The sequence below is a fragment of the Danio rerio genome, chromosome 10 (genome assembly GCF_049306965.1).
Source record: "Danio rerio strain Tuebingen ecotype United States chromosome 10, GRCz12tu, whole genome shotgun sequence".
Classification (NCBI taxonomy): Eukaryota; Metazoa; Chordata; class Actinopteri; order Cypriniformes; family Danionidae; genus Danio; species Danio rerio.
In genome coordinates this window covers 49,592,501-49,615,000 of record NC_133185.1, presented here as the reverse complement: position 1 = coordinate 49,615,000, position 22,500 = coordinate 49,592,501, and the positions used below count along the sequence as shown (strand labels likewise).

The 22,500-nt window shown below is 39.7% G+C and overlaps 2 protein-coding genes across 2 annotated transcripts in view; one reads left to right on the top strand and one right to left on the bottom strand.

Annotated features, from left to right (window-relative positions):
• Positions 1–22,500, bottom strand: part of myo18b (myosin XVIIIB) — a 673,005-nt gene that overhangs the window by 524,312 nt on the left and 126,193 nt on the right. The gene's annotated exons all lie outside the window — the stretch shown is intronic.
• The window catches only part of npm2b (nucleophosmin/nucleoplasmin, 2b), a 6,821-nt gene continuing 1,249 nt past the window's right edge, over positions 16,929–22,500 (top strand). The window contains exons 1-8 of the mRNA NM_001123007.4: positions 16,929–16,977; positions 17,082–17,138; positions 17,227–17,309; positions 17,381–17,500; positions 19,211–19,304; positions 19,395–19,513; positions 19,585–19,613; positions 19,687–19,720. Coding sequence (NP_001116479.2) covers positions 17,102–17,138; positions 17,227–17,309; positions 17,381–17,500; positions 19,211–19,304; positions 19,395–19,513; positions 19,585–19,613; positions 19,687–19,720 — 516 coding nt within the window. The 5' untranslated portion in view covers positions 16,929–16,977; positions 17,082–17,101. The remainder of the gene's footprint in view (positions 16,978–17,081; positions 17,139–17,226; positions 17,310–17,380; positions 17,501–19,210; positions 19,305–19,394; positions 19,514–19,584; positions 19,614–19,686; positions 19,721–22,500) is intronic.

Below are 22,500 nucleotides of genomic sequence, written 5' to 3'. Positions count from 1 at the left end.
ACTTCACCGGTCCAGGGAGTTCACCGTCCACGATAACAGCATTAGCATTTACTCCACATCTCTCATCTCTGGCTGAAAGAAATGAGATGGAGCTGAAGTTTGCTGGGTTTTGAAGAAGCGCTGGACAGAAAGCACATTAAAGAGCGGCTCGCTTTGAGATTTCTGATGCTTTGATGCAATTTTACTTTGTTTTTTTATCAATCCAGCGGCCTGAGAAGAAAGTCATTTGTCTGAGAGAGTCATTTTCACATGCTTGTTAGCTGAATCAAGCCGCTTTGCGATAATCTCTGTTAATTACTTCAGTGAGTGTTGGAGAGGAGAGAAGAAGACTCGTTCATCAGGAGAAATCTGCTTAAAGGGACAGCGCACTCCAATCTAGAATTGTGCCATCTTTTATCATGCGCTGTGGTGTTTTCCTTTGCTTTTTTAATGTGTAGTTTCATCATTCTTTATTAAAGTGTGTGTGAATCGGATGTTGCTGCAGGGGTGTATTTCAGTGTGAAATTTTTAACTGAAGCTGAATATTAAGTAGGGGGCGGGGTTATGGAACAAAATCAATGACAAAAGTATTTGAATAACAAAATAATGCATTGAATTAACAACTACTTCCACTTTAATGACGTGAATTGCCAGGGTTTGTATTTTTAGGTCCTGAAATTGATCATAACTGTTTAGTTAAGCTGAGTTTAACAACTCAATACTTCATATTCATCTTCCAGAATTGACTTCCAAACTATTCATACATTTTCCTTCAGCTTAGTCCCCTATTTATCAGAGGTCACCACAGCGGAATGAACCACCAACTATTCCAGCATATGTTTCACACAGCAGATGCCCTTCCAGCTGCAACCCAGTACTGGAAAACACCCATACACACTCATTCTCACTCACAAACACACACACACTCATACACTACGGTCAATTTAGTTAATCAATTCACCTATAACCTGGAGGAAACCCACACCAACACGGGGAAAACATGCAAACTCCACACAGAAACACCAACTGACCCAGCCAGGACTCAAACTAGCGACCTTCTTGCTGTGAGGCCACAGTAATAACCACTCAGTCACCTCCAAAATATTTATTCATTCATTTTCTTTTTCGTCCCTTTATTAATCTGGGGTCGCCACAGTGGAATGAACCACCAACTATTCCAGCATATGTTTTACGCAGCGGATGCCCTTCCAGCTGCAACCCAGTACTGGAAAACACCCATTCACACACACACTCATACACTACGGCCAGTTTAGTTCATCAGTTCCCCTATAGCGCATGTGTTTGGACTGTTGGGGAATCTGGTGCACTTGGAGAGAGCCAGACTTGAACCAGCGACGTTCTTGCTGTGAGGCGAACATGCTACCCACCGCGCCACTGTGCAGCCCTGTGCTGTCATCATGGCAAAGATAAAAGAAATCAGTTATTAGAAATTAGTTGTTAAAAGTATTATGCTTAGAAATGTGTTGAAAAATCTCTGTTGAACAACACTTGGGAAATATCGAAAGATAAATAAATAAAAGATTTTACAAAAGGACAAACAAATTTGGCTTTTAACTGTACGGTTTGATGAAAGTCTCTGTTGTTTGGGTGTAATTAAGCAGGAATGAGGGTTCTGGATGTGTGCCGCTCCTCGTCTGTGATCAGTGCTCTGCTTCTGAGGGTTGGTCAGATCACAGATCAGTGCTGGCAATGACATCCACTCTCCACACTAATGAGGCGTCACACACGCATGGCACACTGCCCAGCACTGGAAGCACTGCATCTGCCACACGTACACATCAAATACTCCATATACAGATGTTTACCAGTACTGGGTTGCGGCTGGAAGGGCATCGGCTGCGTAAAACATATGCCAGAATAGTTGGCGGTTCATTCCACTGTGGCCACCCCTGATAAATAACAGACTAAGCTGAAGGAAAATTAATGAATAAAGATAAACATGATTTTTTTTTAAATCTCAATGGGTGTAATAATATTGATTTCTTTCAATATTTCTAAACATAAGTTTCTGACAGTACACAATAGTTTACTAGTTATTCAGGAAGATATTAGTATTCAGCTTAAAGTGACGTTAAAAGGCTTAACTAATAGGTTAATGAGGCACGTCATTTGACAACTTTAGTTTGTTCTGTAGACAATGACATAAAAAATCCTTAAAAGTGCTAATAATATTGACCTTAACAATATTTTATTAAATGCTGCTTTTATTCCGGCCAAGCTAAAACAAACAAGACTTTCTCCAGAAGAAAACAATATTATAACAAATACAGTGAAAAATTTCACACTTGGGGAGTATTTGAAAGAAACTAAGTTAATTTTACACAAACATGCAACTGTGTGTCCACCTGAAATGGAACATGGAGTAGGGGGCAGGGCTTTATTTTTAAGCTCCTCCTCTAATCCTTCCGACAGAACTAAAAGTCTGCAGCAACTTAGCTTACACTGTCTTTAAAAACACAAAACATATTAAATTAAACTCCTCTTCACTTTAAACGAGGATTTCTGCCACGTTTTTTTAAGATCTCAAAAGATCTTTCGGTTAAACCCAGAATAGCAAAGTCCACTACTGATGGTAAGTTTGGATCATTTTACTGACTCTGATCTTTGAGTCTCGTTCATCGAGATAAACGAATCTTTTTTCGAGTCATTTCGTTCATTTGGTTCAATTTGCCAAAATATTATTAAAATGTTACAAATCGCTTCCAAACACATCTACAACTAGCCCAAAAGACATGAACGGGTCAATTCTTTTTCCGGCAATAAACGCATCTGATTGGCTTCTGCCTTTCCGCAATGAACGATTTAAAACACTTGAAATGAACGATACCACCTGCACAAATGTGCACACGTGCGGATGAACGAATCACTCCCTGAGAGGACTTGTAGTTCCCGAGTCATATTGAAGATTTGTTCAAAATGAGCGACCCATCACTAAAGTCCACTGAAAGAGGTCAAGTATTTTCATATATGGCTCCTAAACTCTGGAATAGCCTTCCTGATAATGTCTCAGAGATTTTATTGATTTAACACTTTTTTTTCTCTAAACGTTTTGGCAAAACGCTAAGGACTTTCTTTGAATATCCGCGTTAGAAAAGATTTTCACTTGCCCTATCAAAAAATTAATAATCCATTTAATAATACATTAACAACAATTTAGTTTTTTCATTAATATTTGTTTTTAATTTTCAAATATACAGTTAATGTCAGGATTATTAGCCCCCCTAAATTATTAGCCCCCTTTTTAATTTTCCCCCTAATTTCTGTTTTAGAGAAAAGATTTTCTCAGCACATTTCTAAACATAATAATTTTAATAACTCATCTCTAATAACTGATTTATTTTATCTCTGTCATGATGACAGCACATAATATTTGACTAGATATTCTTCAAGACACTTCTATACAGCTTAAAGTGACATTTAGAGGCTTCACAAGGGTATTTAGGCAGGTAAAAAAAATTGCTTAAGGGGGCAAATAATTGAGCTTAAAATGGTTTTAAAAAATTAAAAACTTCTTTTATTCAAGTCTAAATAAAACAAATCAGACTTTCTCCAGAAGAAAAAATATTGTTAGACATACTGTGAAAATTTCCTTGCTCTGTTAAACATTTTGAAATATTTAATAAAGAAAAATTAATGAATTGGGGGCGAATAATCCTGACTTCAACTGTATACAGTCACAAACCCTATAACCCTTACTAATAATAGAACAAACCATAGCTGTCAATGCCTTCAGTCTACAATAATAATAAAATTAAGAAGAAAAAATAAATATGAAAATCAAGACTTGTTAAAACAAGATTTAAGACCTACAACACAACATTTCAGTAGATTTAAGACTTTTTAAGGCCCTAAAATTAAGCTTTTGAGATTTAAACATTACTTAAGACCCTGCAGACACCGTTATAAAGTTCTGATTTTAGACTGTAAACCTTTCTGAAAATCCTGCCAACGAAACAATTGCTGCATTAGTTTGATGCTGTTGCAGTAAAAGAACATAACAGCCCTGCATTAATGCAGCACCTCAGCTTTGTTCTCATTCCTGATGTTTTAAATCAATCCTCCAGTTTAGTGTCCTCTCTGAATATCCAGTTCACTTGATAATACATCACCTCCCAGCAGTAAACCAGCCTGCAAATTCATGTCGACTTTATTTGTTCCTGGGAAGTGCTCCAAAGGTGCTGAAAACAAAAAAAAAAATGAGTTTGTGTTCCCCGAGGAGCCTTCCACACCGCATTAGCTGCAGAAGACCTGTTTCAGCACTTCTTAAGTAAACTAAGCATATTGTGGATTTTGCCAGTTTGGTGGCATTTCAGTGATGGACTGCAGGAAAATGGAGATAATCCTTCAACCTCCTCCATCTAATTAAGATTTTCTCCAGGATCAGAAACACTCTTTCAGTCTTTCTCAGAATTCCTTGGGTTTTCTGGCTTGAAGAAAAGAGCTGGCGCTAGCAACACCAAGGTCATGGCTTTGGTTGCCAGGCAGAGCTTCAGAAGATGTAAATGTACATTGAATGCAATATTCTGTACGGTGTGTTGCTTTGCTCAGTGCATTAATGCAGTGTGAAGGAAATCAGTGCAGCTGTCTGTACAGTGTCAATTTGAAATAGTTTGATGCGCATAAACCTTCAATTCATTCATTTTTCTTCAGCTTAGTCCCTTTATTCATCAGGGTCACGGCAGAATGAACCACCGCCTATTCCAGCACTATTCTAGTTTGATGCAGCAGATGCACTTCAAGCCACAACCCAGTACTGGGTAACACCCATGCACACACCCATACACTACGTCCAGTTTTGTTGATCAATTCCCCTATACCGCATGTGTTTGGACTGTGGGGGAAACCAGAGCACCTGGAGGAAACCCACGCCAACACTGGGAGAACATGCAAACTCCACACAGAAACACCAACTGGCCTGGCCAAGCCAAGACTCGAACCAGATACCTTCTTGCTGTGAGGCGATCGTGCTACCCACTGCGCCTCCATGACGCCCTCCACAGCAGTTCATATTACATTTTTCTTCAGTAAAAGTCTTGTTTTAGTTTGGCTGGGAAATATATGAAGAGTCTGTGGTTTAAACCATAGACTGTAAAATATATGGACGTAGTATCCCATACGTCACCCATAGGTTTCTAAAGAGCGCAAAAAAAGCCACAAGTAGGCGTGGCCAACCGTCGCCATTTTGTTCGCGTGTCATCACACCCACGGCAGGATACCAAACAAGGGCAAAGAGGCGGAGAGTGGGCGGAGCTAGAGACACCTGCTGGCATTTAGTTTGGAGCTGGTTCAGACACACTTTACTTTGGGAGAACGCTTAATACTTCATCATCTGCGACTCGTTTGTATTCTGACCACTTGTGCTTGGTTGTACACTATATCAATAAAGTGTTTAGCCTTTTAAAAACACTGCTGTAATACATTGAGCCACTAAACATTGTTCTTATGAGGTTTTTCAACAGGAGGAAAACGCGAATTACATCCAAACACTTCAGATATAGTCTGTGTTAGTTAATGTAAGACTATTGATGAAATCCAGCATAACACTGTATGACAACACTTCAGATGACTGATCTAGAGCCTACAGCTAATCAATCTGACAGATTCTGAAGTGTATTACAGCTCTAAATATAAATATGAACCATAAATGATCTTAAATAAAACAAATACATGTATAAAGATGGTATATAAGTATATAACTTTACTCACATGGGAAACGGAGGCCACGTGAATGGTTTGTGAGCACAATTAAGCGCACTCAGCACCCCATGCCATCTAATAATTGTAAGAAGCAAGTCCAAAAGGCAGTCGACTGTGTAAAGCCACATAAAACAACACAGAAATACGATAAATATGCAGAGTTCAGTGGCTAAACTGCAGGATTCAGCTGAGGTGACGTGACGGCAACCAACGAGACCTAGCTGTCACTCAAGTGGCCACGCCCTTAATTATGCAAATTTAATATAACTTAATATAAAGGAAACGGATGAGTTATAAAACATTCACCCCCTCACAGTTGTCATGAAGGGTAATATTAGCTGTATTAACCAAAATCGTTCTTTGTAGCAGGCTGTAAACACCTTTTTTTCTGCTGTAAAGTTGGCCATTCTAACAGTGGGCTCAATTGAAATTTGCTCTGTTTTGGAGCCAGAAGCGGCCAGGACTAGCGGAATTTCGGATGAATTGCAGTTTTAGTTACTTCCGTATTGGCTTCCTGAGAGAGAGCGGGAGGTTGCCGCTTGGTTTAAATAGAGCGAGTGCATCTACTAATGAATAAGCCTTGAGTGTGCACTGAAAGGGGTCATTTTTGATTGATAATGACTTGCACACTTTTCATAATGCCATTTGCCACCACACACACACACACACACACACACACACACACGTCATTCACTGCAGCAGACAGCCCACAAACACTCTGTCTGAGTCACCATTAATAATAGGCAACACACTCATTGGCTTCATTTGTGCAGTGTGTGCTTGATGGAGGAGAACCAGGCCCACACACACACACACACACACACACACAGGACTGACTTCAGGCCTCCCACACACTCTCCAGCGTGAGTGCTCGAGTCCCATGTGGCTTCACATTTCATTTACAGGGATTCAGCCTGTTTCTGGCGAGTCATTGTGGTGAGCACAGGTGTGGAGATGCAGAAGATGATCAAGTTATACTGAAACACAGCTCATATCTAGGCCCACACGGAATCTGCGGGCAGAAATCTGCAGATGTTTAGCCCATCATTGAGTCCATTTATTTGAGTAAATTTATATTTATTCAGTATTTAAATTAACTTATATTATTAACTTATATCTTATTAAGTAATATTATTGTCTAATATCAAAGAGCAAAGCATCACCAAGAGGCGACACTCTAGTGCGATTCGGAAAACAGCCACTAGATGGCGCGGCGGCCATTTTGAAATGAAAACTCCAAGAGAACAGCAGCATATTATTATAAGTCTGTAAAATAAACTATTAAAAGTGCTGATGATTGTGATAGTAAGTGTTGTTTTGTCTTTCAGGTTGTATCTCAGCTTTAATACACTTTTTAAATAAATCAATAACAAATAAACAAAGCAGCTGCTTTTCATTGCAACAGCAATAAGATCCAATGGACAGCCGACCGCTTTCACTCCAAAATGGCTGAATCTGGAGCTGTTGCTGCGCGCTGCTGTTGTAATGGAACCTCTTGGTCATTCTAAGCTCTTTGCTAATATGAAAATGTTCATATGATTTACTTACGATACAGTTTGTAAAGTCGTATTTTCTGTCTTTTGGTAGAGATATTATTATATGACACTTGCTTTATTTACCGATTAAGCAGATCTAATTTGATTTGCATTGTAAAAACTAATGTTGCGGCTTTCTAATTGCTGCTATCATTGCTAGGGTAAGCAGGTTTTGCACACGTAGCTAGAGTCTGTAGGCAAAATAGATGTAAATAAAACGCCTTTAAGTACTCACACTATGCTATCCGAATTGTGCCCAGACCCGGTTCGTTTGAGAAGTGTGAGTGCGCTGAATCGGGCTCAGGCACGGTTCACTTGGCCGGCCCTGGCCCGGTTGGAAGAGGTGGGCCTGAGCGCAGTTCACACGTTTTGCACTCACACTTTTGCACTCACACTTAAAGCCAAAGCCCGAAACTGAAAGCGAGACGTGACTTTTAAGCAACTGTTTCATATGGATTTATTAATCAATCTTACTGTTCAGTGAACGCAAACTGCAGTAGTTTATTAAAGACGCAAACCTCTCACTGCACGACAGCTGCACCTGCAGCAGACCTCCTCATTCCTGCAGCACGAGGGCTTTATGACTGTTTATGAGCGCCAAAAGTGGCGGATCTGTTCGGCGAAATAGCTGACTGCGTGTCCCCGCATCCCTAAGGACTGTTTGGTGAAATATTTGACTGCATGTCACTGCATATCAAACGACTGAAACGATATAACTAGAGAAATCTCCACTGTGCTGCTGAGTGAGAGAGCGCTTCTCACTGAACAGCGCAGCAGCGATGACGTAAGCGTGCCCAGGCCCGATTGTAGTGTGAGTGCGGGCCGTCGGGGGAGACGGGAGGGGGGACAAGCGTGCTTTGGCCCGGTTCCAGGCAACTGTACATAGTGTGAGTACAGCCTAAGATTCAGGATAGATTGGGTCACTTCAAGCAAAGAAAATACTAAAAGTATGTGCCGATATTTTCTTACATCAGTAGTTATATACACTTGGGAAAATAGTCAATATTTTTAAACTATATATAAAATGTATTAGTTATTAATAAAATAAATAAAGTTTTATATATATATATATACACATATTAATAAATCTTAAGCAATTTGCACCCCTGAAATAAGAGTACAAAGACTGCCACCTGGTGGTGCACAGAGAAAACTTATTGACCTTTTTTGATCGCTTTAGTACAATTTGTGTGTGATAATAGAAATGCACAATAAAAAAGCAATAATACATTTATGCAGTCATGAACATGTTTTGACAGTTAATATGACGGTGATTTGATGCTTCATAAAAGTTGCGGACACCTTTACCAATGTCAAAATGCTTTTGTAAACACCCAGTTATTCTTTACGATTAAAAAACTGGCTACTATAAAACTACTATAATAAGGAAAATCTGCTCTAACTGCAAAACTAAATAAATTGCTCCCGACACATGAAAGTGTAAAGCCTGCAGCTCACAACAAATGTGTAAAGTTATTGTGTGTCATATTTAACAAGCCGTTTACTGCTAATTTGATGTAATTTTGCTCACATGGATAATTGAATATTAATCAGATGATGTCATTACGCTGCTGTGCCGTCAGCCAGTCGTTGCACTGCTGATCATGATTTCGAGGATGGATAGATCTGTCCTTCACAATACACGCAGCGATCTCAGATCAGTTCATCCAGACATTCTAATCTGATTCGCGAACTTGTTTGAAGAACCAAATTAGCGAGAGATCAGTTATCAAGATTAAAAGATCCAGGATCTGCCAAACAATCTTAGATCATTTAAGCGAGCTACGAAGAACGGACGCCAGGGGTGCGTTTCCGAAAAACATTGTTAGCCAACTAAAGGCCCGTGCACACCAGGACGCTTTTTGTTAACGTTTTCTGTCGACGTTTAACACCTCGTGACTAAATAAAGGGCGCTAAAGTGATCATGCACAATCAATGTGCAAAATGGCAGCCGCAAAAGCGTCATTTTTAAAGAACCGTCTCATGCTCGTCACTGGGAGCGTCACTGGAATCAGTCTCATGCTCTCCACTCCACCATGACCACCAGCGCAGCAGCAGCTCAGGATACGGCCTGGTCCCGGATATGGACACCTTGGGACCATCTCGTCGCTAGTCTTGGGTCCAATCAGTGACTCTGCATAATCTGAGGACCTAAGGATGAGCATCCCCAGGTGGAAGTGGAGAATAAAGAGAATAATTAGCGTAGCTGCTGTTCATAGTGTATATAAGCAAGATGCAGAAGCCTGTGTGGAACCCGCTAGGTGATGCATTGAGTGTGTGCTTTACTAAACAGATCGGTCTTTAATCTAGTGTTGAACTGGGAGAGTGTGTCTGAGCCTCGGACGTTATCAGGAAGGCTATTCCAGAATGTAGGAGCCATAAATGAGAAGGCTCGACCTCCTTTACTCGAGTTTGCTGTTCTAGTTACTACCAGAAGCCCTGAGTTTTGAGATCTTAAAGATCTTCATGTTCACAACCGTGCTCCCTTCACAGTGCACTTTGAAAACATTGATGTCATTTTGAACACAGCTGTGGCTCATGACGAAAGCTGTAGATGACCTATTATTGACAAGCGGAATTTATGTTACGTCTCCAAAGCTTGAGAAAATAAAACACAGCATACATTTTAATTTATAATAGGTTGTTTATTAAGAATCTGTACTGTATATGACATGGGCCTGCTGGTTAGCACATTTCTGCAGTGGTAAAAAAAAATTAAATAAATAAACAATAACCTAGTTAATAATAATAATAAGAACAATAATAATAATAACAATAATAATAATAATCATGATCATCAGTAATATTTTTTATTAAAGTAGGATTTTCTTTATTTTCTAATCAATAATACATTTAAAATGTCAAAATATGTGTCAGCTATTTACATAAGCAATTTACATAACTATAAGAGCAACAATGAAGAAGTGCTGTAGGCAAGTTTCAGGTCTGTACAGTCTGAGAAGGAAAGTATTAGTAATATTTTAGTAATTTAGTAATTTTTTTGTTTGTTTTTTGTTTTTTGTAATTTTTTAGTAAATTTATTTATTTATTTATTTATTTATTTATTTTTTGAGTACAGTTAGTGGTATATCCAGAGAGGCAATTGCAGATTAGGAAGTGAAGTGGAGACTAAATAGTTGAGTTTTTAGTCGTTTCTTGAAGACAGCGAGTGACTCTGCCGTTCTGAGGGAGTTCATTCCACCAACTGGGCAGAGTAGTTCCTCCACCCTGTTTAGAGCGTCATTATGGGTGTTTTACATTATAAATAACGTGGTTCAAGTGATGGATCTGCGACAGAGAAACCAGAGTTCAACGCTAAGGATATTTTCGACGGGCCTGATTGAGTCAGTGGTTCAGATTTTTTCTTGCCCTGACGAAATTTTCACTGGCTCCACCAAAAAAATAGTTAATAACTATTTCTTAGCCACATATTTTAAATAATGTGTCAAAAGCCAAACATAACGTCCGCATAACTTTTCTTTAAACACAACAGACAATTTTAAAAAATACAACTGTGGTGCAAACATATATATATATATATATATTATAGGCTTAAATTATAGAGAGAAATAGCAGATGAACTGATATATTGATATTCAATATTGATCTTTCTTTCCAGGTGTTGGTGCAGAAATGAACAAAACAATAGGCCTAATGCAAAATATTATAAGATTAAAATTTGGAAAAATTATGAAATGGTCATTTTTGTCAGTTTTCCTAACAGATAAACAGCTCTCAGTAACTTTTCAGCCTGCTTTTACTTTCATATTCGACATATAATGCACATTTGCCGGTAGGAATGACTTCCTGACCTACTCGTAGTTCTCCTTTCACATAGCCATGACAATTACACAACCATAAAACACATATAGCCTGGTCCGTTAGTTCGTTGGTTCGCTTTGCTTTCTCATTACAATCGATCTCGGACTGATTATTTTGGCGTGGATCTGAGCGCTATTGCGGGATTCACCTTTGTCAAACGAACCATGCTAACTGGGCAAGCAAGACAGCTTCCAAAACAAATGTTTAGGTGTGAAAGCACCCTGTTTGCACGCAATTGACAGTCGCAGCCAAATTAAACTTTGGTGACAAGGCAGCACATGCCCGATCGGGCCACTAACAATCCTATCCTGTTTTGGGAAACACTCGTCACGACATCATTCTTTTCCCAACCGATGCATCCTACTATGATAGTTCAGCCGCGAGTTAAGTTCTGGAAAACACCCCCTCGAATAATATATTCCAGAGAGCAGTGCAATAATAGCATAAGATATATAGATTTGTCTTGCACCTCCACACCTCATCATATCACAGTCTGTTTGTCCTGGACTCTCTTTCATCCACAGCTCTGGTGTTTGATGGTGCCAAGGGGCCGTGGGACCCCAAGAGAGACGCTCAAACCCGAAGACCAAATCTCTCTCTCTATACTGTAATCCACAGGCTGAGCGTTAATAATACATCACAGATCCCAGCAGTCTGGAACAGAGGAGGCAGACACATGCGCAACTCAGAGACATAAACAACACGCAAAAAACGGCAGTTAAACGAACCCATATCTCTGCATCTTTAATGAGCTGACTGCATCTCTGGAGAATATTGTGATTTGAGAGACACTGGGGCTGGTGACTGCACTTATAACTACAGCGAGTACTGCTTATTTACAGTAGATGATTTTCTAAAGGAACACACACAGCGATTAGTTACTGCACTTAAAAACATGAGTACACCAGTTGCCTTTAAAGCGTCAAGTTGACTTAGAAAAAGTCAGTGATCTTAGGCAATACGTTTACTCCCTCGTAAGTCAACTAATCACATTTACAGATGTCAAATCAATGTGTTTTTATAACTCTTTTCATAATGAACAGTTTCACAGCATTCATTCATTTTCCTTCAGCTTAGTCCCTTTCTTATCAGAAAAAAAAAACATAGCATAGGTTATTCCTTTTCATTTTTTGTAGGTTATTTATGAAGTAACTGTACTGTATATGACATGGGCCTGCTGGCTAGAACATTTCAGCAGTGGTAAAAAAAAACAAAAAAAAAACAATATCCTACTTAATAATAATAAACATAAAAATAATAATATTCATCATTAATTTTATTATTGAAGTAGGATTTTTTAATTCATTCATCATCTCATTCATTCATCTTCTGCTGCTTATCCGGGGCCGGGTCGCGGGGGCAGCAGACTTAGGAGAGAACCCCAGACTTCCCTCTCCCCAGACACTTCCTCCAGCTCCTCCGGGGGGATCCCGAGGCGTTCCCAGGCCAGCCGAGAGACATAGTCCCTCCAGCGTGTCCTGGGTCTTCCCCGAGACCGCCTCCCAGTGGGACATGCTTGGAACACCTCCCTATGTAGGCATCCAGGAGGCATCCGAAACAGATGCCCGAGCCACCTCAGCTGACTTCTCTCGATGTGGAGGAGCAGCGACTCTATTCCGAGCTTCTCCCGGGTGTCTCCTCCCTGAACCGCCACCTTATCGTGGTGTAGGGGTTTGAGTGCCTGAGTGATCCTAAGAGCTATGTTGTCAGGGGCTAATGCCCCTGGTAGGGTCTCCCAAGGCAAACAGGTTTTAGGTGACAGGTCAGACTAAGTGCGGTTCAAAAACCACTTATGTGTTCGATAACATACAGAACTGTTACGTCGCCCAGTATGGCGCAGCCGGGGCCTCACCCTGGAGTCATGCCTCGGGTTGGGGCTCGTATGCGAGTGCCTGGTGGCCGGGTTTTTTTCGACGGAACCCGGCCGGGCCTTGCCCGAAGGAGCGACGTAGGACCATTCTCTCGCAGGCCCACCACTTGCAGGGGGAGCTGTAAGGGGCCGGTGCATTGTGGAACGGGTGGTGGTCGAAGGTTAGGACCACGACAACCCAATCATCGGGCACAGATTTTTTAATTTTCTAATAAATATTAAATTTAATTTCTTAATAAATAGCCTCATTATTTTTTTATATGATTTATATATGACATTAGAATGTGTGTTAGTTTTTGTAAGTGATTTTATGTTCATTTAGAATAGAATATGTTCTCTATTATATTTTTTTAAAGGAAACACTGACCCTATATGTGCCGTTTACATATATTTCAATTCATATGGAAAGCGAGTGCATGTTTTTAACAAAACTAACATTGGATTTTTTAGCGCAGTGTTTCTCAACTGGTGCGTCGTGACCCAAATATAGGTCGCAGGAAAATTTTCAGGGGGTCGCAGAGTGTGTCGTCAATAAAACAACAAAAGTTTAGACTTTAGCTTATATTTTGCTTATACTGGACTTTTATTTTGAAATGCGCACGCGACAATCATACCGTTTGACATGTGAAATTTAATTTCATTATAGCAAGAAATGTTAAAGCGCAAGTACAACCATGAATATGTAAAGTATGGATTTACGTATACTAGGGATGTAACAGTATCAGAATTTCACGGTACGGTAATACCTCGGTATGAATGGCACGGTACGGTATTTATTGAATAATTTACAGGAAAAACAAAACTAATGAAAAGACTCGAAAAAAGTGCCAAAAGTGTTTATTTACCTTAGCACTGAACATATCAATGACACAAATTAGCCGTCTATCTGTAAGTTTCGAAACAGGAACTTCAATTTTTCAATTTTAATAACAAAAAACTATTAAACCATGTAGAAAAATAAAGTTTCAATCTAGTATTGTTGAAAACTCATCACATTCAACATTTAATCACTCACTCACTCAGATAGAGATGGTTTTTTAAGGAAAATGATCATATAACTATAATCTGGTAAAAGCTGGGATGTCCCCTGCAACAGAAAAAACCCCTCTCATTTGGGACTGAGGTTTCTGGGACAGAGAGATATGATTAAGCCAAGGTTGACAGCAGTGGGTAACGTTGTGCATTGTCTTTCCACCACTTGAGAGGACAAGCCATGAGTGAGATAGAGGTCTCTTTGCGGTACAAGTCAATAGCCCCTTTCACACAGTGATACCGGTAAATATCTGGAAAATTTCCGGAACGACTTTACCGGTATATTAAAAAAAAACGCTGTTCACACAGGCGAGGACGTTACGGAATTTTTCCGGAAAAGAGCATTCACACATCCATTCCAAAATACCGGTAAATTCTGACATCATTCACCACTAATGAGCTTTAAACGGCTGCGCTTGTATTTGTAAACATTTGACTAAATTACAAACTCTGTGGATGATCAATATTGTGAACAACTTTCGCAGGATCACTTTCGCATGTCGAGATGTTCATAATATGTGCGTGTGCAGGTGCTCACAGGCACACGCAAAGCTTGAAGGTAAACAAACAACGGCTTATCATAAGCATCTCATCGATGATTATTTACACAGTTGGCATAAAGAAGAACATATAAACGTAACCTGACTAACTTCTAGCAGCTAAATGTGTCTGGAAAAATATTGAAAGGCTTTTATTCTCATAAACCGCGCGGACGTAAATGCGTCTGACTGTTGTGATTGGCTAAAGCAGACATCTCACGTCAGCACGTTCTAGACGTGCACGCGCTTATTACGGCAATCTTCCTTCTGCATTCACACAGCGCAGCATTCCGGCAAATTGCCGGTAATGTTACAACTTCTCTTTCCGGAAAATAGCCAGAACGAATTTACCGGTATTTTCAAAAAGGACCTGTTCACACATACAACCTTTCCGGAAAATTGCCGGCAATTTTCCGGAAAGGTCTGTATGTGTGAAAGGGGCTAATGTCTGCATCAATCTGAACAGTGTGCTGTGTTTCTGCAGTCCCCATGACTGTTTTTAGTCGTGCTACCCGACTTATATTTCACCACAGTCTGGCAGTGCCTGCTGTTTTTTTCTTTGTCTGTCACCTTTTCTCTTCTTTCGTATCTTTTTAGAAAGAAACCGAAATGCCTCAACACATCCGATTAAAATTGATCATTTCCAGCTCTTTTTCTTCCCCGCTACTAGCAGCACACTCCATTTCCGCATTACTGGATCTGTAGCGACAACAGACCGTAAAGGATGATGGCCACGCCTGGGCTGATGGGAATTGTAGTTCCCGCTACCTCCCGCTCGCTTCATTCGCCTGAGCAAACTAATCTCAGAAATATAGTTTTATTGAGTCATGCGCCTACGGTAATATTGAAAAAAATTACTATTGCGGTATGACGGTATTCACAATATTGTTACATTCCTAACGTATACTGATGACAATAGGCTTAAAAGCTCAGTGTGTCATATGTAGTGAGGTGCTCTCACAAGAGAGCATGAAACCTTCTGAATTGAAACGCAGTTAGAAACTAAACATCCCAGTTGCGAAGACAAACCTGTGGACTATTTTAAAAGACGACTCCAAAAACTAAGGACATCACAAAAGTGCAAACATTTTGTTAAATGACAGCAATAAAATATTGTTTATTTGTAAGTCTTGGTGATTTTCTTATGTTTTATCTGTCAGTACTTGTGTGTTAACAAATAAATACACATTAATTATAATTCCTGAAATCATATTATAGTTGCTAAAAATTTGGGTCGCGGCTTGATGACCATGTAAAAATGTGGGTCCCATGGCCAAACCAGTTGAGAACCCCTGTTTTAGAGCATCATTATGGCCGTTTTACATTATAACTAACGTGGATCAAACGTTAAACACTCGTCACTACATCGTTCTTTTTTCCAAACTATGGATCGTACAACCACGAACGTGAACCACGAACGTGAACCAGGTTCAGCCATGAGTTACGTCGTTGTTTGAGAAGAAGCTTGTTGTTTGCCTAATAAATAACAATAGGCTAGTTTTTTTTTTTATTTAAAATTTAACAGATTCTTATTTGCTTTCTAATGATAAACGCTGTAATAAATTTGTATTTTAAAAATAAGTCTTTTTCATATTTCTTTTTTGTAAATTTTTAGGAAATATTTTTGGCACATTAAAAAGTGGTTATGGGGGACACGACGGTCTGTTTTGGTTCGAGCCTCGGCTGGCTCATTTAGCGTTTTTGTGTGGAGTTTGCATGTTCTCCCCGTGTTGGCGTGGATTTCTTCCAAGTGCTCCGGTTTCCCCCACAAGTCCAAAGACATGTGGTATAGGGAATTGGGTAAGCTAGATTGTCCGTATGTGTGTGAATGAGTGTGTATGGATGTTACCCAGTGATAGGTTGCAGCTGGAAGGGCATCCGCTGCGTAAAACATGTGCTGGATAAGTTGGTGGTTCATTCTGCTGTGGCAACCCTAGGTTAATAAAGGGACTAAGCCATCTGACAAGCTAATCCAGCTAAAAATTGGGCTTAAAATGTCATTAAAATGCAGAATTTAAAGTAACCACCCTTCTGAACAGGCTGGCTACGGGCCTGATAGATTTTAATGATACCACAAACACTACAGTAAACCTTTTTGTTTTGACTCAATGATTAGCTCCAAACAATAATAACATCCCGTTTTCGTTTCATAAAAATGATCCTAGTTTGGGAAATGAATCAAATCATTGTAACGTTTATAAATAACCTCGTGTCGACTTGCCAGTGTGACAGCTCAAGAGACAGCATGTTAAGTATGCATCATTATGAGTCAGCTTAACTCTTCTGGATGAACACAGGATTAATAAGAGGAGATGTTCAGCAGGTCATGCAGCGGGTCAGAGTCCTCATTAACCTGCTGTGATCCAGACTTAATCACCGTCACCTGATGAGCAATTAGCATCCGCCATTTAACTAGCACACGGCGCAGACCCGCTCTTTCTTTTCATTTGCTGTCCTAGAAACAGCCCGGAGATTATTTCTGGTGAGATTAACATTATATATGTGTATATTTATAGTAAGAATGTTAATAATAGATCCCTTTACATCGACTGATAACACGTTTACTAACTTATATGCTCCTTTCAGTTTTTTGTTTTTGTTTCAAAATGAGCAAAACCGAGAAACCTTTATCCACTCTTTGGGGTAAGATGTTCAGTTTTCATCCCTTAAAACAAAACCCGATTAGACTTACCGATGGTTTCTGGAAATGTGGATCCTGTGGTGTTTTCAGGTTGTGAACTCAATGAATCTAATAAAGAGGAGTCCTTCAAGACTGATGACACCAACCATCAGCACCAGCTGGCTCTGAGAACGGTTGGTCTGCTCTTTATCACTGTAAACACCATGTTAAATTGGTCATTATCTAATTAACACTTGTTTTGTAGATGTGTCTCGGTCACACCGCCAAAGATGAGTTCAATATTGTCGAGCTGGTCACCGGCGAGGGAAACAGTAACGCCAAGGCGGTTCCCATAGCAACGCTTCACGCGAAATCCATGCCAACGGTAAGATTTGTTGACAACTTTAACTTGAACATCCGTGTGAAGTCAACATGCAGTGTTTGATTTCATAGCACATTTAGTTTGCTATGAGGCAGGGGCGCAACTACACATATACTGAGAAGTATGCGGGTTCAAGTTTTGTAACTAAAATAAAATAGTTTTGAACAAAAGTTACCAAAAGGCCTGATGTATCAATATGACACATAATAAATTTATACAAACATCTATATTGTATAAAATGGATTTTGATAGAAGGATTAAAAACATTTCAGTTCCAAAAAATGTGAATATTCGGACAATTTGTTCATGTGTCAACTTTAACAGGGTTAAGAATCATTATAATCAAGTATATAATATTTATATAGGTGAATTTTTAATCCAAATATTTTATCTGAAATATCGGTTTATGTGAAATAGGTCTGTACTTAAACATACATTTTGTGTGATCCCTCTTATTTAGGCAAAATAATTAAATAATTATTAATAATAAATAAAGAAAAAAATCAGATTAATCTTATAACTTTTGACCTCAACTGTACTGTATGTATGATTTGACAGTTTTATTTTGATAAAAATTGTAAAAAAAAAATCTAAAGTTACATTTACATGAACACTTTACACTTGGCTCTGCGACTGCATGTTATTGTGTTGATTTTGAATTAAAATGTGTGTGCCAGCGTATGCAACTCATGGTATAATTTTTTATTTATTAAAATACAATATTATACTCATACAAAATGCAAAAACATTTTTAACAAAACATATTTATTTATTTATTTTTTTATTTAAAACTTTTAGTAAGGATAATTTCAAAAATAGTTTTGGCACAATGGCGCCCCCCATGTGTGGCGCCCCTATGCGCCGCATATACTGCATACCCCTTTTTGCGCCACTGCTATGAGGGAATAAATGTAATTCATGTCCATATGAAACGAGTTGAGACCCATTTTAGTACGTTGATGAAACTGAATATTGAGTAGGGGCGGGGCTTCCTCTGCGTTCCCTGCGTGGTAAACTAAGGGGCGTGGTTAAGAATACTGATGCTGAAGCGACGTCAACAGGACTGCCAAACATATAACAGATCATTAAAGTAACTAAACCCAAGAAGCAGAAAATGCACCGTAATATTATTTCTCCCTCCATCATGACCTCACAATCATCCCCATCTACTGAACTGGCCCTATCACGGTCTCTCCACTCCACCTATAGCTGTTTGTGGTGAAGCACTGGAGCTGTTGTCCTGTGGCTCCATGAGCATCCAAGTGGAGCAGCACAAGTTAAAAGACAACTCCCCTAATGTAAAGCGCTTTGGGTGTATGGCCATACATGATAAATGCACCATATTAATACACATTAATTGCCTGGAAACCCTTTATTATGTCAAGCGTAAGTTTAAAGGTATTGTTTGCAAGATCACCAAATTGCCCGTCCACTAGCCTAGAACTGTCAATCTTTGTATAAAACTGGAGGAACTGATGGACCAAGAATTTTAAAATCTTTTTTTTTTTTTCTTCTGTCGTTTAGTCTCTTGTTAGCCTTTTTTTTTTCTTTTGTTTTACAATCGTTGCCTTTTGCATTGCTCTGTTGCTTTTAAGGTCAAAACATAAAAAATGTAATATTAAAAATTGATAAAATAACCCTCAATTTCTAATTCGAACCCAAAAAGCATCTGCTAGATGGATTAGTTGTATGATTTTGTTCTCTCTCCATCAGGTTAACCTGTCTGGTTTGGATCTTCATCCACCGGTGACCTTTCGCCTGAAGCACGGCTCTGGTCCGGTGTTTGTCGGAGCGGAGCATGTGGCCTGTGAGTGACCCCATATGACCGCTGCATTCACCCTTTACCTTCTCGTTTCTGCTTTAATCGAACCGAGTCTTGTGCTGAAATCTGTCCCAGTGGAGGAGTACTCTGACGAAGAAGAGCTGGACGAGGAGATGGACGAGGAGGTGGAAGAAGAGGAGGAAGATATCGAAGAATCGCCTGTTAAGAAAGTCACAAAAAACAGTGCTGGCAAAGTAAGGTCATCTTTACTGTCGAGCTCATTAAACCTGAGCCGATTTCTCACTGCAATCTCTGTCTTTTGAAGAGAAAGAAGCCAGAAAAGGGAGAAGATGAGTAAGTCTGATCTAATATTGAAGATTTTTTTTTCATTAATTACTCAAACTAATCACTTTTTCCCTAAACGCAGGGAAGCATCAGATGGAGAAAATCCTCCAAAAAAGGTGCGCTTGTTTTCTACTATGAGGGGAAAATGCTGTAGTGTTTAACCATACTATAGTTCAGGGGCCTCATGTATCAACGCTGCGTACGAACAAAAACTTTGCGTACGCCAGGTTTCACGCTCAGAATCGCTCGCGTTTAGATTTACTAACGATGAACTGAACGTGGGAATGTGCGCAGCTTCACGGCAGCTTTCTGGCTGGCGTATGCACTTTTTTTGTGCGTGTCTGTTTTATTTCCATTGGCGACTCCTAGAGGCAGTTGTGTTAAATTCCTCTCTACAAAGTGTCTGAGCCTTGCAATGGCAGCTGTATGAGACGGGTTCATCTAGCAGGTATATAAGGTTTCCATACCATACAGTTGACCAGCCAAACATTAAAGCACAATTTGCAGCAGTCGCCTGTTTTCCTCATGTAATCTGAGCGATCTACTGCACGCACATTGCTATAAAGACACTATCTGAAGATGAATTTGCATGCGTGAATCAGAAACATTTCCATTCAATAAATGTGCAAATAAAATGATGCACAAACTTATTAATGATTCCTAATTGTCTTTCTCGTGATAAATAGTTGGCAATCCGATGTAGCAGGGAAAAAAAAAAAAAGTTCATCAGACGCTGGACTCGGTTCATGCTCGAACGTGTCAAAACATGTTGACATGCGTTTTTCGAGCTGCGCCACTGAGACTGTTCAAAGTACTGCAACATTTTACACCTATAAACCACACTATTTCTTTTTTTAATGCACTCAGTGCGATGTTCAGACCCAACTGTGTTAACCGCATCAGATAAACTCTCCCACTCATTTTTTTTCTTTTGTTGTTAATTCCGGAGGACAAATTTGCAAATAACACCGCTTTTCTCCGGTCTACCTCCGAAAGCAGCACCTCCAATTCACATTCTGTTCAGAGTTTCTCTTCTTGCTTTTGCCGTTGCTTTTTCGTTGGGTTTTGCCAAAGTAGAGTCATTTGCATATTCATACGGGGGAGGAGGCAGGGAGGGGTATTGTGCTCGTGCATGTTGCGCTCAGTTTCACGTTCATTCGGATGGTACAAACAGAATATGCGTGAGATTCGGCGTACGCAGTGTTTCATACATCTGAATTTTTTTCTGCGTACGCACATTTACAGCTTTGTGCGTACGCAATGTTTTAGTATGATTTCCACGCAAGTCTTCGTACATGAGGCCCCAGGGGTCACCAATCTCATTCCTGGAGGTCCCGTGCCCTGCAGGGTTTAGCTCCAACTTGCCTCAACACCTGCCTGGGTGTTTCAAGTATACCTGGTAAGAGCTTGATTAGCTGGTTCAGGTGTGTTTGATTAGGGTTGGAGCTAAAATCTGCAGAACACCGGCCCTCCAGGAACAAGTTTGACCCCTGCCATAGTTAAAGCTGCGGTCACTACAGTTTGTGTGCAAAATTCTGTTGTGTGGCGCTGCGAAAAGGGGCAAAGAAGCTTATCAGACATTTAAAAAAGCGAGCGATTACTAAATTTCTGTCCAGAGAGGTCATTTTTTGATCCTTGATTGGTCTCACGAAGTCAAGTGATGCGATTTCACAGGTCAGAGTTCACCAAGCTTGAACTTTGCACCGCAGCAACCTGCGAAACTTGACGCATGACCTTGCGTTTCCGGTCTGACGCATTCGCGTGCGTATGAATGGAAGTCTATGGGAGGAAAAGCCCAGTGTGACCACAGCTTAATTCAGGGGTTTTCAAACTTTTCAACCAGTGACCCCCAAAATAACAATGCCATTGACTTACGACACCTAATATCCTCTGAGGTGGATTTATAAATGTATAAACCATGCACACAATGCTGCACACACACTAGTAGGCATAAGTTTATTTGCTGTTTAGTTTTGGAGAACGCCGCTCAGACACCGGTCCCTGTTGAGTTGTGGTCTGTATTTTTAATATACAAGTCCCGTAAAGGGGTCCGCAAGTTTAACCTGGTGCATCTGATGCTATTACTGTGCCTTTAATATAACGTAATCACCCCAGAGCTCGCAAAAATCGAAAGGTTGATGGATTATTATTTGCTTTTTTGCAACTATACAAATTTTTGTTTTCTTCTTCTGTAGGTTAACTCTGAGTTTAATGAAATAGATTTTGGTATTTGTAATATATAGTAATATAAACAAATCACCAATAGTGTAGTAGTCTAAAACTGTAGGGTACATTATACTACATTTTACTACGTTTTCTACTGTTTGGTAAACAGTGGAGTATATACAGTAGGGGTTTAACACGTACAGTAGATAATGTGGTTTGATCTAGACATGGCAGCTTCACACACTAAGTTGAAACTGCCCTCAGATTATTTAAAGTGTTTTTAAATGTTATCATGCATCCCTGGTGGAGATGGTGAGACGACTGATAACCATTATAAGAAAAGTACCTGCAAAAAATGGGCAAGGATTTTGAGCAGCTTTCTAGTGCGGACTATCATAGCGGTAAAATATGCATCTGAGCAAGTCTAATGTTAACATTATAGACTTTGTTTCGTGCGTTATGTTATGAATACCTTCATGAATCTGTGTGCTGAAGATGTATGCATTACTTCTGCACTAAAACATCTGTTGTTAGAAGAACCTGCAGTGATCATTGTTGACTGCGTTCATTCAGCAGTGGAATTAGCCCAGGTGCAGATGTTGCGTAGTGCTGAAATAAGTGTTGATTGTGCATTTGTGTTGAACTAGAATTGGTCCCTGGTAATGTTGCATTGCTTTTGCAATGTTTTATGAGTGGTCAAACAGCATGCGTGTATATTTCCTGCAAATTG